The sequence below is a fragment of the Fringilla coelebs genome (assembly GCF_963513975.1).
Source record: "Fringilla coelebs genome assembly, chromosome: 9".
Taxonomy (NCBI): domain Eukaryota; kingdom Metazoa; phylum Chordata; class Aves; order Passeriformes; family Fringillidae; genus Fringilla; species Fringilla coelebs.
The window spans coordinates 6,282,503-6,298,118 of record NC_140067.1 but is presented as its reverse complement, the minus strand read 5'-3'; the positions used below and the strand labels follow the sequence as shown (position 1 = coordinate 6,298,118).

At 37.1% G+C, this 15,616-nt stretch overlaps 1 protein-coding gene across 2 annotated transcripts in view; it reads right to left on the bottom strand.

The window, feature by feature from the left end:
* Positions 1–15,616, bottom strand: part of FAF1 (Fas associated factor 1) — a 152,893-nt gene that overhangs the window by 115,318 nt on the left and 21,959 nt on the right. For both annotated transcript variants that reach the window (XM_084211147.1, XM_084211148.1), the window contains one exon: positions 1,914–1,960. In XM_084211147.1, the coding sequence (XP_084067273.1) occupies positions 1,914–1,960 (47 nt within the window). The remainder of the gene's footprint in view (positions 1–1,913; positions 1,961–15,616) is intronic.

The following is a 15,616-nucleotide window of genomic DNA, read 5'->3' as shown; positions in this document are numbered from 1 at the left end:
AATCTCATGGTGGATTTCAGAAATGCTGCAACATAACTTGTCTCATTTCTATTCTTTATCAGAACTTATTTGAAAAATTCCTTGTGCTACCTAAGATCCCATGAGATTCTCAGTGGAAATGCTTCATAGAGCAGGTCAAATCTGTCATCTAGAGGAGGTCTGAACTTTATAAAGTGCAAATGTGGATGGCATGCATGTCACAGAAGTGCAACAGTGCTCAGCTATTGCAAATCCCATCATTGTGCCTTTCACATTTGAAACAGAAAAACATGTTATGCTTGTAAAACAAGGGGCTCCTTCACTTCTCACATCAGCATGCTCAGAAGGATGAATGCCCAGCTACAAAAGACCCACACTCTCAGACCTATGGCTCAAAAGTCAAAGGCCCACGTCAGAGCTCTAAGGAGTACAGGAAACAGTCTAATTTTCAGTATTTAAAAAAGTATAAATACCAAGTGATATGTTATTTTCTTCATCCTGGTGGACAAGTATGAATTAAGTACAATTAAGTAACAATTCTGTTAGCAGACCCAAGAAGCAATGAATATCCCAATTCTCAGGACTGGATTACAAAACAAGCAACTGAATTACACAACAAAGTGTACTTTTTTCTCTTCAATAAATTAACTTGCTTCAAAAGTCCAGTTGCATTAATTCTATTTGATTCCACCACAAAAGGCATCATACATATCTGACTAGCAACCTCTAACAGAACATAAAAAGCCCCACATCAGTAAAATAAGCTTTATCTGAAAACCACTGGAAAGCAGGTTTCTAAATCTTCTGAGCCTCCCTTTAAACCACTTCCACTGGAAGAATACAAAATAAGACAAAAACAAAGTAACAAAAATACCCATTTGAAACACATTTGACTATCTAATAATTTCTAAACATTAATAAATTACTGTGAAAGAAAATGTAAGCAGGCACTGGACCACCTTGTGATTGAGGACAAGCATTAACTACTCTTACTATTCCCCAGCTTCTTTTATCCAATCAAACATTCTGGGATTTTGGACAGAAATGCTTTGAGGTCAACTTATGCAGAAAGAGAGCTCCACAACCAAGACTTGATCTCAGATGGACTAAACAGGCCTTACAGTAAATATATATTTAGTAACTTTACTGGGCAAATACTTTTATCCTCAATCAAAACCTGACTCTGTTGAATCAGGAAGTATTGACAGAGATGTCAAACACCACTTTACCTATATTATGGATCTTATTTCATCATTGAAATTTTTTAAATAGTACATTAAGTATTTTTCTGAACAAATTTTTAAACACTGTTTTACTGTCTCTCTTAGGTAGCTTAATTCCTGTTCTGCTGTTTTCAATTGTCTCATCAGCACTTAGAAGATCAAATTTCAGTGAGTTCAAGATATCCAAGCATCAGTATGCAAGCCAAAATTTAATTCAGAAGCTGAAAGAAAATCAGTAAAACTACTTTTAGAACTTTTAGACAGGAACAACCTTACTTTATCTATCACAGTTTCTGCTGCCTGTAATTCAATTTAAAAAAACAAAACAACAAAAAAAATCCCAAGTACAAATGGTTTTGGCCAGAAACAGGGAAGCATGGAATACCTTTATAAATGCATAAGGAAAAAGAAATACTTAGCCAGAAGCATACCAACACAGTCTTTGTGAAGAGACAACCCTGCAAAGAATGACCCAACCATCAGTGAAAATAAAATAAAAGTTAACTATTTTGAACAGATGTTTGAGCTAATCCTCTATCAGTATGGGAAAAACTGAATGTTAAATCAGCTTTGCCAGGAATAGAATTTGTGGCTCCAGAAACAGCTTTAAAAGGAGAATTATGTCATCTTCTTAGGATTCAGGAAGGAAAAAAAAATAACTGTTACCCAGCATCATTCTCTGCATTTACTACTCCAGTCCTCTGTGCTTACCTTTGTAGAATGCCATTTTCTTGTGGTATAACACCATTTATAGCTGCCTGAAAAGAGAAAACAAATTTTAAGTCAAGCATGTGGAACAAAAATAGATCAGAACTTTTATAATATGTTTTGAAAAGTGATTAGCTCGCTTCAAAACATGCCCTAAAATGCTCTCTATTTAGTCAATATTCTTGGTGAATGATATTAAGAACCATTATGGGATCTACATAAAATAAAAACCATCCCCAAGTGAAAAACAAACATGAGCTGAAGCTCAGACTTCTGCTTGCGTGTGATGGATTCCCCAGGTGACTGCCTGGGAATCAACTTTGGTACTCACACACAGGGGACACATCACTCCCAAACACACCCAGAAAACTGTGCACAGCCCAGGCAGCCTCACAGCACACCCACAGAAAATCTGATGTTCCCAGGAGCACCAGCATGGCCCAGCCCATATCCCTGCCCAGCTGCACACACCCTGTGTGCTGCCAGCCCCACCTGCTCACCAAGAGCTGAGCTGGTGCAAAGCTGCTCCAGAGCAGCCCCATCACACCTCCACCTCACACACAGACACCACCCAGCTTCCTTAGGCTGCCAGGGACCATCCCAAAAACTTAAAGCATCCTCAGGTAGAAAAGGAAGTAGCTTTTAAGCAGGGTTTATGCAGTTAAATACCATTCCACGCTGTCCAAATCATCAGAAGGTTTAACAGCAGGATTAAACAGAGCTTGTAGCATCCCACTACTCTCAATTTTCTCCTGTACCAGCAGCAACTCATCCATTTTCTACTCTTACAACTTCTAATATCCATCCTCATATGTCAGATGTACCTGACTTGCTGGCCAGAACAGGGGGTGAATGAGTGTCTGGTCCCCAGTGAAGAAGGGAACACTGATGTTTAGCATTTCATAGATGCCCTGGTACTCCAGGAGGACAAAATCATACCCTGTGACTGAACTACTGACAGTCATCATCTATCAACACCATTTGTACAAACTGACATTAAAAAAATGTAGCTTAAGTAAGTGCTTGATAAACACAAAAATAGATGCAATCAAGATTTAAATGCTATGGTTTCTTTTTCTCTGAATAGATAAACATGACTTTTTTACAATTTCCATTAATAGTTAAGGCTACATGAAGTCAGAACGTTTTATTGCTGAACTCAGCTAAGTTACTGCGATACTGCAATAAGATTTATCCTGCATTTAGAAACAAATATTGCATTAATAATTATTAAAAAAGCAGAGAAGGAAAAGGTCAGAGGTACCCATAAGCTACAGCAACAACCCATGAGGCTGTATCAAATTACAGCGAAAACAAAGTTCCCCATCAGATCAGGTTTTAAATCAGTTTATCCACTGTGCATGGTAATAATCAGTGGTTTCTTTCTAACAACGTGTCTCATTTATCATCCTTGTGGTTTTTGCAGTCATACACAGCTCTTGATGGTGTTCATCTAATAAACCTCCAGGAAAGAGTAGGAGGTTTTGGTTTATTTGGGTTTTTCTGGATTGGCTTCTCCCTCCCGTACTCTTCAGCAATATACATTTAATTCATGTCAATCAACAGATAAAGTTGGCTGAGAGACAAAATTATCCTTTATTTTGCATCTGTAAGATACAGAGAGCAAACACAGGTTTTGTACCACAGAACCTACACTAATAATGATCTGCTGGTGCAACAAAATTCTCTTTACTTGGGGAAAAGAAGCTGCCTTCAGCTGTGAAGAAATACAGCAATGTGGATTTTCACACTTCTGTCAAAACTCTGCCTCAGAGGATTAAATCAGCTCAAACTTCTTCTGAACCTAGTTAGAGGGGTTAAATACGATAGAGGCTTCGAGCTATTTTCTTTTAAACTGAATAACTCACTTGTTCATATATCCCCAGTTTTGTAAACTTGATGACATTTAAGGGGCACAGGAGTAAGAAAAAACAGCAGAAGCATTATGTGCTTTTTTGATGGAAAGACCTCTATTAACCACACTGTAAAACTGAAGAGTCCAGACACTGTTTGTTAAGCAAGATGGAAGACTAAAATAATGTAGACAGCAAATGGTAGCAGTGCACATGTACATACTGCATAAATATTAAATATCCATGTTCTAACAAGACAGCTATAAGTAGACCCTGCAAAGAAAAAAAAGAAAAAGGAACAACCATCTGCTTTAGAATTTCATTGGGAGAAGGTTGTGACTATAAAAAAAAAAAAATTAAAACAAGAACACGTTACTAAGGCAAGATCTGCTCCAGGCTGTTCCTCCCCAGTGTCAGCCCCATTTGAAAGAGGCTCACATCTCTATGGTTATGCAAACATTTCAAGATATTCCATTTTTTTGTCTCTCCAAACAGGGATCTTTGATCACCAGAACCACCCTGTGTGGCTAATTTATAGTCATTAAAAATGTGTGCTACTCTCAAAACAATTTTAATAACCAGTGCATTAAATCTGTTTATGGGTTATTGATATAAAGAAACCATGTCTGGATCAGAAAGCTCTTCCAGCTCCCAATCACCTGCTGCTGAGAGCGATGCCAGGAAAGCAGCACTCTGTGCTTCTGCTGCTCTCTCACTGCATATCCACAAGTGCCCCTGCTGGATCCAGGGTACCACAGCTTGCTAATGCCATCACTACTTAAACAGTGAAGTTCACCTTAAATGGAGAATTACAGGGGCTTCAGAAGATTCTTCCCAAAGCCAAGAATCCTAGGTGCATCTCAGTGCTATCCATACACTCATTCTGCCATAATACTGTCCCATCCTGAAACAGAATAATTTCTGTTTTGATGACAGCCTTCAAACAACTTCCAGGCCCTCAATTTATTTCATTACATTATAAACTGAATGTAGCTCTTCTGGATTTATACATTTTGTTTAGGGATATCAATCATATGGCCAGGAATTGGAACAGCTTATTTAAAAATTCATTAAGTACAGCATAACCTGACCTAATTGGATCTGCTTTGGGCCAGAGAGACACCCAGAAACAACTTCCAGTCTCAAGCACCTGTGACTCCACCATCCCATAGCACAGGTCATCTTGATACTGTGAATCCTGGGGGTTTCTTAAATGAAAAGGAAGTCAAGAATGTGACCTAACACTGGACTGACAAGTGCCCATTAAAAGGTTCAAAATAACAATATTTTTGGGTGGGTTTTTTCAGCAGCACACTTCCAAGTATTGAAATATATTCAATCCAACTTTTTTGTTTCCCAAAAACATAGGGAACAATAAAGCAACAGGGTTAATGAAATGTTACCAAATTCACTAAAAGTTTGGGCAACATAAAAAATCCATGGTATTCTGAACTTATTTAGGTACCTGAAGAATACTGCAAAACAGACTGCAATTTAGAAAACTTTTCCTCAAGGGAATATTAACTTAACCAGATTAGTCAGTTCTGATTAATTGTGACTATCTTTTATGAGTACAAAACAGTGTTAGAAAGAAAACCAAGAACCACCATTCCTTAATTACCTATTGAAACAACATCAATGACTTCCTTCAAAATACACAATTCCAGTGCTAACCATTGAAAAGCAATGAAGCACATCTTAGAGCGACTCTCATCCCAGGGCCCTATGAATAATGCAGGTTTATAGATAGCACAAATATTCAACTCACAAGTTGTAAACACTCAGTGGTTTTCATAAAGTTTGAAGATGGATTGGATTTACCAATCATTTCATTTAAAAGCAGAAGTCTACATACACTGATTGAATATTCAAACGAGGCAAGGGGTTCGTTCATCTTCACAAACTAAAGATGGGAGGTAGTTTTTAAATTTCCAGAATTTAAAAGGGATATTTAGATGAATTAAGAGTTAAAAGCAGTCCCAGGTGAAAGAGCAGTTAAAGGCTTTTGCAATGGGTGAGGAGGGAGCTCTTCCTCAGTGGCCACCTCGTGTTCCTCCCCTCTCCTTCCCAACCTCCACAGCACACCATGGTTTTGGCTGACAAATACAGAGCCCTGAAAATCTCTCCTTTGGAAGCTCCACCCCAGTGAAGAGCAAATTGTTTCACAAAGCACAAAGCAAGATCAACTCTCCAAAACAGGGCACTAGAAAACACATGCACAAGCAGAAGGAGAAAGCAAGTTGGAGCAGCACAGAGCTGGAAGAGCAATCCTTTCAGAGGAGGAGGCTGGAGAGGTGTAAATAACCTGCACACCTGAGAGATGCACGAGTTCCAGTGGGATAAATAACCAAACCAGCCTAACACAACCAGCACAAGCTGCTCCCACAAGCCTTATTTAGCTTTGACTGCACTCAGCAAGTGAGACCACTTGAGCTTACTTAGCAAAGCCCTCGCAGAGCTTTACATTTGTTTAGGTAAAAACTGAGGAGGTTTCCATTAAACAAACACAGTACACAAATGAGACCTCAAGACAGGGTAATAGGAACTGCCATGGTAGAGGATCCAAAACCCAAAGATGTCCAACCAAATGGCATCAAGTGCTTCAGGAAGTCACAGGGAATTATAATGGAGTAACTTGCTCATGGGGCATTTTCTTCCAACCTCCCAATTTTCTGACACATTCATATTTACAGCGTTAGCAAATTTGTCATGTATTCAACTTAAGGCAATAGCCTCATAAACCACATATTTAATTATTTCTATGAAACTCAGTAAAAGCTTTTTGGATGAGAGGATTCATTTATTATGACTTCCAAAAATCTATAGTCTCCTCCAGATGCTACAAACTCAGATTTTATTTTCAGTTTAACACGTCTGGCAAGCTAAAAAATCAAAGTTCTGCATTTTGTCTCTTTACTACTCATTTTGCCTCTCCTTCCTATTATACACTTAGTATCCTCTCGATATAAAAATGATTTCTCTCACATCACAAATGCAGCAAGTTTACCCCATGCTGTTTTCTACATTAACAGAGGCAAAGACAAGAAGAGGTGTTAGCCACTTGTAGGACAGAATTTAAAATTATAACCAAAAAAATGGGCATTTTGTTGTTTCATAGGCAGAACAAAGAAAAACTTGTTTTAATCTTCGACTCTCAGCATTTAATCTAAGATTTATTTTTCTGATTGTTTAAGTGAATATAATACCAAAACTTATATGTAAAACCTCACTAGAGAGGGTGAGATGACATACAATACAAACATACTGTGATTTTGAGTTCTGCAGAATAAAAAAACTCTAGCTGTAATATTTTAGAAATGTTAGCCTGTATACATTTGTGCTTGAGAATTTGCTGAATTTAAAGAAGTGTAACAAAATGCACTTTAAAAGCCCTCATTACGAATTCATAATAAATAACACTCTGTTTACAATTGTCAGGCCATTGCAAATCATTCCTAATTTGGGCTAAATGTGATATTCTCCCTGATATACAATAGTCCTATTATAATTTTCTGCTTTCACATGATAAACTTCTTATCTTAAAGATTTAAAATCCATTTTTTATTTGATATTCAAACAAAATAAATGGACAATAGCACTCCAAATGCTTTCTACAATGGACAGAAGGGGTTTTTTAAAAAAGAAAGGAAACAAACCCCAAAACTGAACAAATATTATCCAGAAAGAGGAAAAACAACAGAATGATAAAGGAAAACATTAGTGAGACAAAACATCCATGAAAGGACTGAAAAAGCAAAAGTGAATTTCAAACTGCTTTCAGACTATAAATCTAAGTGACAAAGGAACATATTTTCACATGCAACAGTAAAGCCAACCAGAAGAAGTGCACAGATTTATTAGTTCCTTTTGAGCAGAAGGAATACAACAGGAGTATTTCTTAAAATGAAACTAACTCACAGGGCTCTGCTGTATGCAAATATTCCAGTAACAACAGTAAATGTTTTGAAATAATGCTCCTTTAATAATTTTCTTTTTTGCAAATAGTGATTTGAGCTAATTTTCAACAGAATTGGTAATAATGGATACTGGCAGGTACAGACACATCAAAACATTTGCTCTGACCCTCACACTGTGATTTTGGGAAACTGGATAAAAAGTGAGACTACTCACAGACTTCTCTTGCAATCAGTTTACAACAATAAAAAAGCAGAAAATTCCAGACTAAAACAGCAGAAGTTTTAATAACTGGTGCTTAATACAACAAAGGTTTACTGAAAGCAGCTGTATTAATTAAGACATCCAGATTGGACCCTGAGATCCCCAAGCAGAGGAATGTGCCTTCTGAACAGCTTTATGCAGCTACCAAATCTCACCTGTTCCAAGCAAGTCTGAGATATGCATTCTAAATTAGAAATTCCATGAAACCTTCTGCAGAAATACCAACCACTTTAACCAGAAAGAGGCCTTTTACAAATAAAGATCACCTTACTACACACACAGCTACTTTGAAACCATTACTTTCAGAGGTTACAAAAATTGACTGCTATGAGTTTAAGTAATAAAAAATATTATTCCGTTTAGGTTTTTTTAATTAATTCAGTAATATTTAAATAACAAAATTACTAATTGTGCCTCAGTAGTAAGAGAAGCAATCTCTACCTGTGTTATTTTTGGCAGGCTTTTCAAGGCAAAGGAATGAGTCAGCTTTTTCCTGTAGCTTATGTTATATTTGCTGGCATCTCCCCAGCTTTGCGAGTCTCAAAAGTATTTCCAAGTGCTAGACGTGAAGTTACACCCACAAAGTTTATACAGAATGACAACATTTGTCCCCATCGTGGTTAAAATTTAACCAAAAACCGTAATTGAACTACAATGAAATGTCTTCTATGCATTCTGCTTTATTTCAGCTTGCTTTCTTTACAACAAATATACTTCATGAAAAGCTGCAAAACAATAGGCTTGCTAATAAAGCAAAAAATTAACATTTCACCAAAAAATGCCACATGAATACATTCATACAGATGATTCAGTTCATCAGCAAGAGAGCACGCGTTGAAATAGTTTACAATTAACACTCTAGATGTGGTTTCCCATTTCTCCCTACATCTTTGGTGGCTTCAGCAAATTTTTTCCTGTCACTCCTACAACATGCCTAAATGCACTAGGAAGCCTTACAACAGTTAGATATACTTCTAAAATTCTGAGGGGGAAAAAACCCACTGCATTTTGAAGAGTTCCTTAATTCTAGTTTGTCACTGCCTAATTCCCCCAACAAAGTGCAACAGAAATTAAAAATTCATAACTGAATGTGTTTTCCTGGCACAGTGAAAGTAAAGAACCTGTAGAGATTTCTAAGAAGCTTAGGGATCAGCAGGTACCTGAGCTGACTCTAGCTCAGCAGGAATAAAGGAAAACAATCTACTCTCAACAACCCACTCAAAACTCATTCACATAGAAAGGGAAAGGAGCCCATGAGGTGTTTCTGCTTTGACACACATGAAAGTACCTTGGTCTTAGTCATAAATATCACAACTTTGACATTAATGCTGCTTCACCTTCTAAAAGAAAGAAATGCTTATGCTTAATACCAAAACATATTTTATTACTCCTTAAAGCATTAATAGATAGAAAGTAGGAGGGTCAGATAAATCAAAAGCTATGCCTGGATATGAATATTGGAAAATGTTCTGAACTCCCATATTTTTAGTCCTCTCCTAGTAATTTTATGTAAATTTGAATGACAATGTTAAAATGCAAAGTTTACAAATAAGCTACTTCATGACAATGTATTTTTTTCAGTCTTATTAAAAAAAAGGTGGGGTTTTTTTCAGATATTCATTGTAACACACTAGCTCTTAGAAAGTACTACCAGGGAAGAAATTTCAGGACACCAGAACTCAGAACACAAAATGTCATAGAAGTACTGCCAAAAGCCTATGGCCCCGAAAATCCATAATAACATGAAATATCAACAGTGTTCCAATGACCCCAGCTGTAGTCAGCCAAATGCCTAATCACTAATCCATAATCAAAAAAATGGTTATGCAAGATTTAGCTTAAAATTTTAGAAAACAGAAAATCCCAAGATGAAGTAAGTAACCTGCAAGTTGTCTCAGCATTTCTCCAACAGCCTGGAGGGCAGCAACCCAGGACAGGCTAAGGAGAGTTTATTGAAATAAAACTAGAAACTGTTCAGATATTCAACAGTATTGTAAGTAAATCCATTTTTAAGACACTCTGCTTTCAAAGTTTGATGGCTCTAGATGGCTCCTAGCTTTTGTGGTAAAAATTTTCACAAGTAACGTTCACTTCCAAAATAGTCACAGCACTGACACAGATGCCCTTCCTAAATCATTTACTTAGTTTTTCTCCTACTCACACAGTCCCAACATGACTCAATGACAGACTAAACACTTGTCAAACACATGTTTATAAGATGTGTGCAATTTTTAGTTCAACTAAATAGGTCACAGACGCAGGGTAATAAACTACAGATACCTCATACCAGCCAATTCACTATTAGTATATTCTAGAAATTTGTTCTGAAATTTGAATGTCTCAGGAGAAATGAATGCTAAGCAATCTCTGTAAAACTACCCATAAGAGGTAGCACCTTTAGAAAAAGTATTTGTAAAAACTAAGGTAGGTGGGTGATGCATCCAAAGAGCTCCAGCAGTACTGTGGGGCACTACTGGGATCTCAGGTGCTGCTTTTTGTTTAATCTCAGAACACAAAAGCCTCTGTTAAAAGAACAAGAGTCTTTTACCATGAACAGAAATCTAAATGTATTAGTCCCATTGCTTGTTTGATCACTATACAAGAAAAACTTGAGTTTATTTCTTAAGTAACTAAAATTACTTAAGTAACTAAAAATCTAAATTATTTAAGTAACTAAATTTCATCTGTTATTTGAAGAGGAGAGACAGAATTTATATTTTAATTTACAATATTGCCAGCAAAGCTTTACCTAAAAATCTTCTCCACTCTCTTTCTGGTCAGAAAGAAAACTAAAATTTCATATACATCATCACAGCAACAAAATACAGCCATAAAATACATAATCACAACCCCTTTGTTACCCTCACATGAATAAAGCAGGGTTTTGGGGGTTATTTTGAGGGTTTTTTTTAAATGGATGAATGTGTATACAACTATATGGAAAGCCATACCATGATTAAAACTGCCTACAGACCCACACATTTCATATAATCTTCCATGAAAAAAATACATTAAAAGGAAATACGTTCTACCAAAGATTAAGGCATTTGAAAGAAAGTAAAAACAATTTATTTCATACTATTTTGAAGAATCAACAAGTCTTCTGTGCTACCACCCAGCTGCATAAAATACACAGCATCCATCTGAGCTTACTCAAAGACACACAAATGTCACTTTGAAAGCTGCAAAATGCTGGAAATATGGAGAAGGAGAAATACAATTTTTGCAAGCAGGGATCCCTAATTTAACAGAAGACTTCCAAAGGGGATTTCTATAGTCCTTTGTAAAAGGCAAGTTAACATACAATTTTGTCCTACTAGGAGAGATTAATGCTGCAGCTGAACACACAAAAAAACCTGCAACTCTTGAATTTCCTGGAGAACAGGCACCATGCCCGTGGGATGCCCATCCACCAACACTCCTTGGGATTATCTAACCCAGGGCTTCCTTCTTCCTTCCCTCTGCTGGCAGCAGGGTTGTGAATGCTGGACAGGCTCCTCACTGCAGTAACAGTGAGAATAAACCTGCTGAGCTGAGAAGAATATGTTCCACAGGACATCCAGATCCACAAGAGAACACCTGTCTAAAACAAAACTTTAAATGCTCCCTAAAGGAAAATACATTTATACAAACCTCTGCTTCCAGTAGGCAGATGTGACTGCTCATCTGACCACAGGGAGAATGTTATTAATACACAGACAAGCCCATGTTCTCAACACTGAAAATCCTTCAGATCTATTCCTAATGAGTGATAGGAATATACCCTGAACTTCCCACTTGTCCCATTTGAGTGCTGGCAAATATGTGCCATATTCAGTATGCAATTCTAAACTAAATAAAACAGCAGGTCAGCAATACAAAATAAAAAGGCCAGTGTGATGAAGACCATCACCATGAAGTGCAGTCCTGGTTCCCAGCCACTGAAACACAGCCTTGCAATGCAACAGGAGAGCTGCTGAACACAGAACATAAACATACACTGAACACTGCCCCACATTTAGGGAAAAGAAAGGGCTGTGTGCCAAACTCAGATTAATCACCTAGTTTCTGGAGGCAGACAAATTCAAATCAATCAAAATAACATTCAGAGAGAGACCACATCAGAGCTGCAGCAGGGCAAACCAGAGCAAGAGGGATAAAAGACAATCTAAGTGTATCAGTTTTACCAGCTCCTACTGAAATTTGCTACCCTTATAACAAAAGGATTGTTACTGGTTAGAGCACTGGAAGATACAAATAACAGATTGCTGTTAACTGTCAAGAGCCCATTCTTTGCCATTCCCACCTAAATGGGCACCTCCAAGAGAAATAAAAAATTGCCAAGTCCTACCTGATTTTTCTCAGCTCAATTTTTTTGTCTGTTCAGTTACTTTGTTCCAAAAGACATTACATAGATGTAAATACACATATACAAAATTGGTACTTAGAGTAAAAAAAAAACATCCTGTCTAACAAATATTATTTTCCAAGAAGTTTACAAGCAAGATGCAAAAAAACCTCCATCTGTCTAAGTTATCCATTTAAAATTAAAAGTTCTAGTTGAGAGCTGAAGTGAGAGCTGAAGCTTTATAAAAACAGATGTTCAAAGTATACAATTTCTCCTTCCAAGACAGAGAATCTTCTTGTCAGGAGATTCTTGGAACCTGAGTATGACAGGAACTGCAAGTCATGCCATCTCCAGGTACACTAAACTGCTGGTTTTACTGAACTTATACTGTGCTTTGTTCCTCTAACAGAATATAGAATAATCAAGCCAAGTACAGCAGAAAGGCACAAAGGTAATTTTGAAAATAAAACATGTGAGGGGGTTATGTACATACAATCATTATACACATATTTACAAGAAACTGAATATTGGAAAATAAACACCCTCCCTCCCCATTACTTTGATGAAATTTATTTTCTTCTTCAAGCAATACTAAAAAGTACCTATATTACAATGTCTCTTGGAAAAGACACGAAATAAAAACAATTTTAAACCAGGGAACAGGAGTAAAAACAGAAATGGCCAACCTGGAAAAAGCAGAAAATTAAGTGTGAATTCTGCTTTTCATTCAAAAAACCTGTTCTGATTACCAGTACAGAATATGAAGTCATGCTGCATATGAAGGACTTGAATTTTTCATTAAATCTGTGAAAGGCAGAGAAGATCACTTCACTTACTTTCATGCACAGATTCAAGTGCTGGATATCAAGAGAACAAAAAGCTCTCACCTGTGTAATAACCTCAGAAATATAAAGGTCCACAGAGCATAAGGTCAAGTCACTAATGGGTGATTTTCCTTTAAATATGTACCATCATCAGAAACATTTCAACAGACACAGAGGTGGGATTTTTCACACTTTTATTTTATTGTTTATACACACAATTTAACCTGTCTTGATCTGTCATTCTTCCCTTCACATACCAAAAGAGAAGGTCAGAGTCTAAATGGGCAAACTATGAAACCACCAGACTTTACATCGGACAGAAATTCCTAACTTCTGCTTCCTCAGATGGTAAAAATTACTGTAAATTAATAAAGCTGAAAGAAATGACACTCAGGAAATAACACACCAGCAACCCTGGGAGGCTTAAGAGAGCTGCATCCATTTATAGCAGAATGCCTGAAGAGATCATTATATTATCTATGTTGATCTTCTGTATCTCACAGAACATCTGCAACGTTTTGTCGCCCAGCCTATAATAAGCCCTGTAATTAGGCTACAGTGTTCTAACACAGAAAAACCCCAAGCTGCTCTGTATGCAGCAGACCACCACAAAGGCCAAGTCATATGCAGCAGAGGGGAACTAATTATTGGCAAAATTAGGCTTCATGATCCCACCAAGCAGTTTTTACACTGTTGCTGCATATGAATTCCTCTGCAGCACTCTTGTGACCAATTTTATTTTGAGCACTTGAACAAAGCCAAGCAACCAAACATTTATGAAAGACAGCTTCCCATACTGCTTCAAGCAGCTACTGCAAAACATATACAACTGCTTTGAGCACTATAAAACATATACAACTCTGAGACATTTAAATCCAGTTTATTTAGTACCCAACTCAAGATAAATTAGAGGCAGTTTATATTGTCTTAGAGTATCCCATAGAGAGGATTAGAGATGAAGACTTCTAACTGGGGGTAAGTAATCTTTTAAAGTTCAAAAATAGGAAGCTGATGTTTCAGTTCTAAACTGAAAAGAAAAAGGAATTCTTTTTAATTCTTAATTAAAAACAAAAGTGACTAGTAGAAAAACTAAACCCAGAAAGGAGAGCCTTACACTTAACCCAGGTTTAGCTTTGTTTAAAGGTAAAACCAAATGTCCAAAAGATACAGAACACAGTAACAGTAATAGGAAAGATACTGGTGACATTTTAACCCTTGATACTAAATTCTAGCAAGACCGGGGGAAAAATGCAGGGACAAAGTAAGCAGCAGGAATACTTCTTCAGTGCAAACAAAGTAATCCTTAGAAAAGCTTACACAAACACACAGTACTTGCAGCACAATGTAAGGAACTTGTTTTGTGAACCTAATAACCTCTGCTGTCTCTGTGCATTCTGATGTACTTCTCTGTCAGCCCATGTCAGTACCTACTTCTCTGTTTCTGTTTGGGATCCTTCTGCTTTCCAGCTCACCAGGGCTCCTTCTTTTGGTTGTTTTGGCTGAAGTCCCAGAGAAATAGCAACACCCTTGAGCTGAGTGTCAGAGAGTTCAAGAAGTAACAGGTGCCCAAGGGAATCGTCAACCTGGGTCTTTAGCACAACCTCTGATAATGCACGACTTTTTTTCCCCAAACAGGAACATGGAATTGAGATACAGACAGGCCTGAGTGAAAAGCAAGAGTAAACAATCTCTCTGAGACAAGAACTTCCTTATGTTTTTGGTTTTTCCCTCTTTTGCTGCAGGAGTGCCCCTGAACTTTGGTTGATGACATCCAAATGGGATCTGCTTAGCTTTCTATTTATTAGTCTGGGTGCCTGAAGGAAGATTTCCTCATCAAATACTGACTTCTGATTTTACTTCCAGCATCACAGAAGTAAAGGAATCGACCTTTAAAAGCCTCTGAATCAGATGCAGAAAACGAAGTGAAATTAGACAAAACAGAAATTCTGTTCTTCCCATTTACCTAACACTGGGGGCCAAAGGACAGCAGAGGAGCCCTTACCAAAATCATCACTACTTCACTACTGTCTTCATGAACTGTGAACCAAGTTCTTCAAGTTTGGTTTTCCTTAGAAATCAAAAAAAAGTTTTGCTCTGAGTTGAACGACATATTTAGTGCCAAACTAAAGGATTTCTTTAGTTTTTCATCTCAGCTAAAAAAAAACCCAAGACCTTTTGGTTGAATTAAAACAAACCCTACCCAATTCCTAGGCACTGAATATGTACTTGACTACTGAATTTAAGGCCTTAAAAAAACCAACCCCCCCCCCCAAAAAAAAAAAAAAGAAAAGGAAAAAAAAAAACAAAAACAACAAACCCACCACACATGGATCATGCACTTTTAATTCCAAAATAAAAAATGTTGCAAAATAGAGACTGTGTTCATTTTAACATGTAGTTTCAAGTGTTGGGAGTTTGCACTGGTTTTTTACAATAGGTTACAGTTGAAATTACATCTCTAGCCAATTTTGGAAATCGAATTTCCTTCATAATAAATTTCTGATATTTTGGACTGGTCCAAAG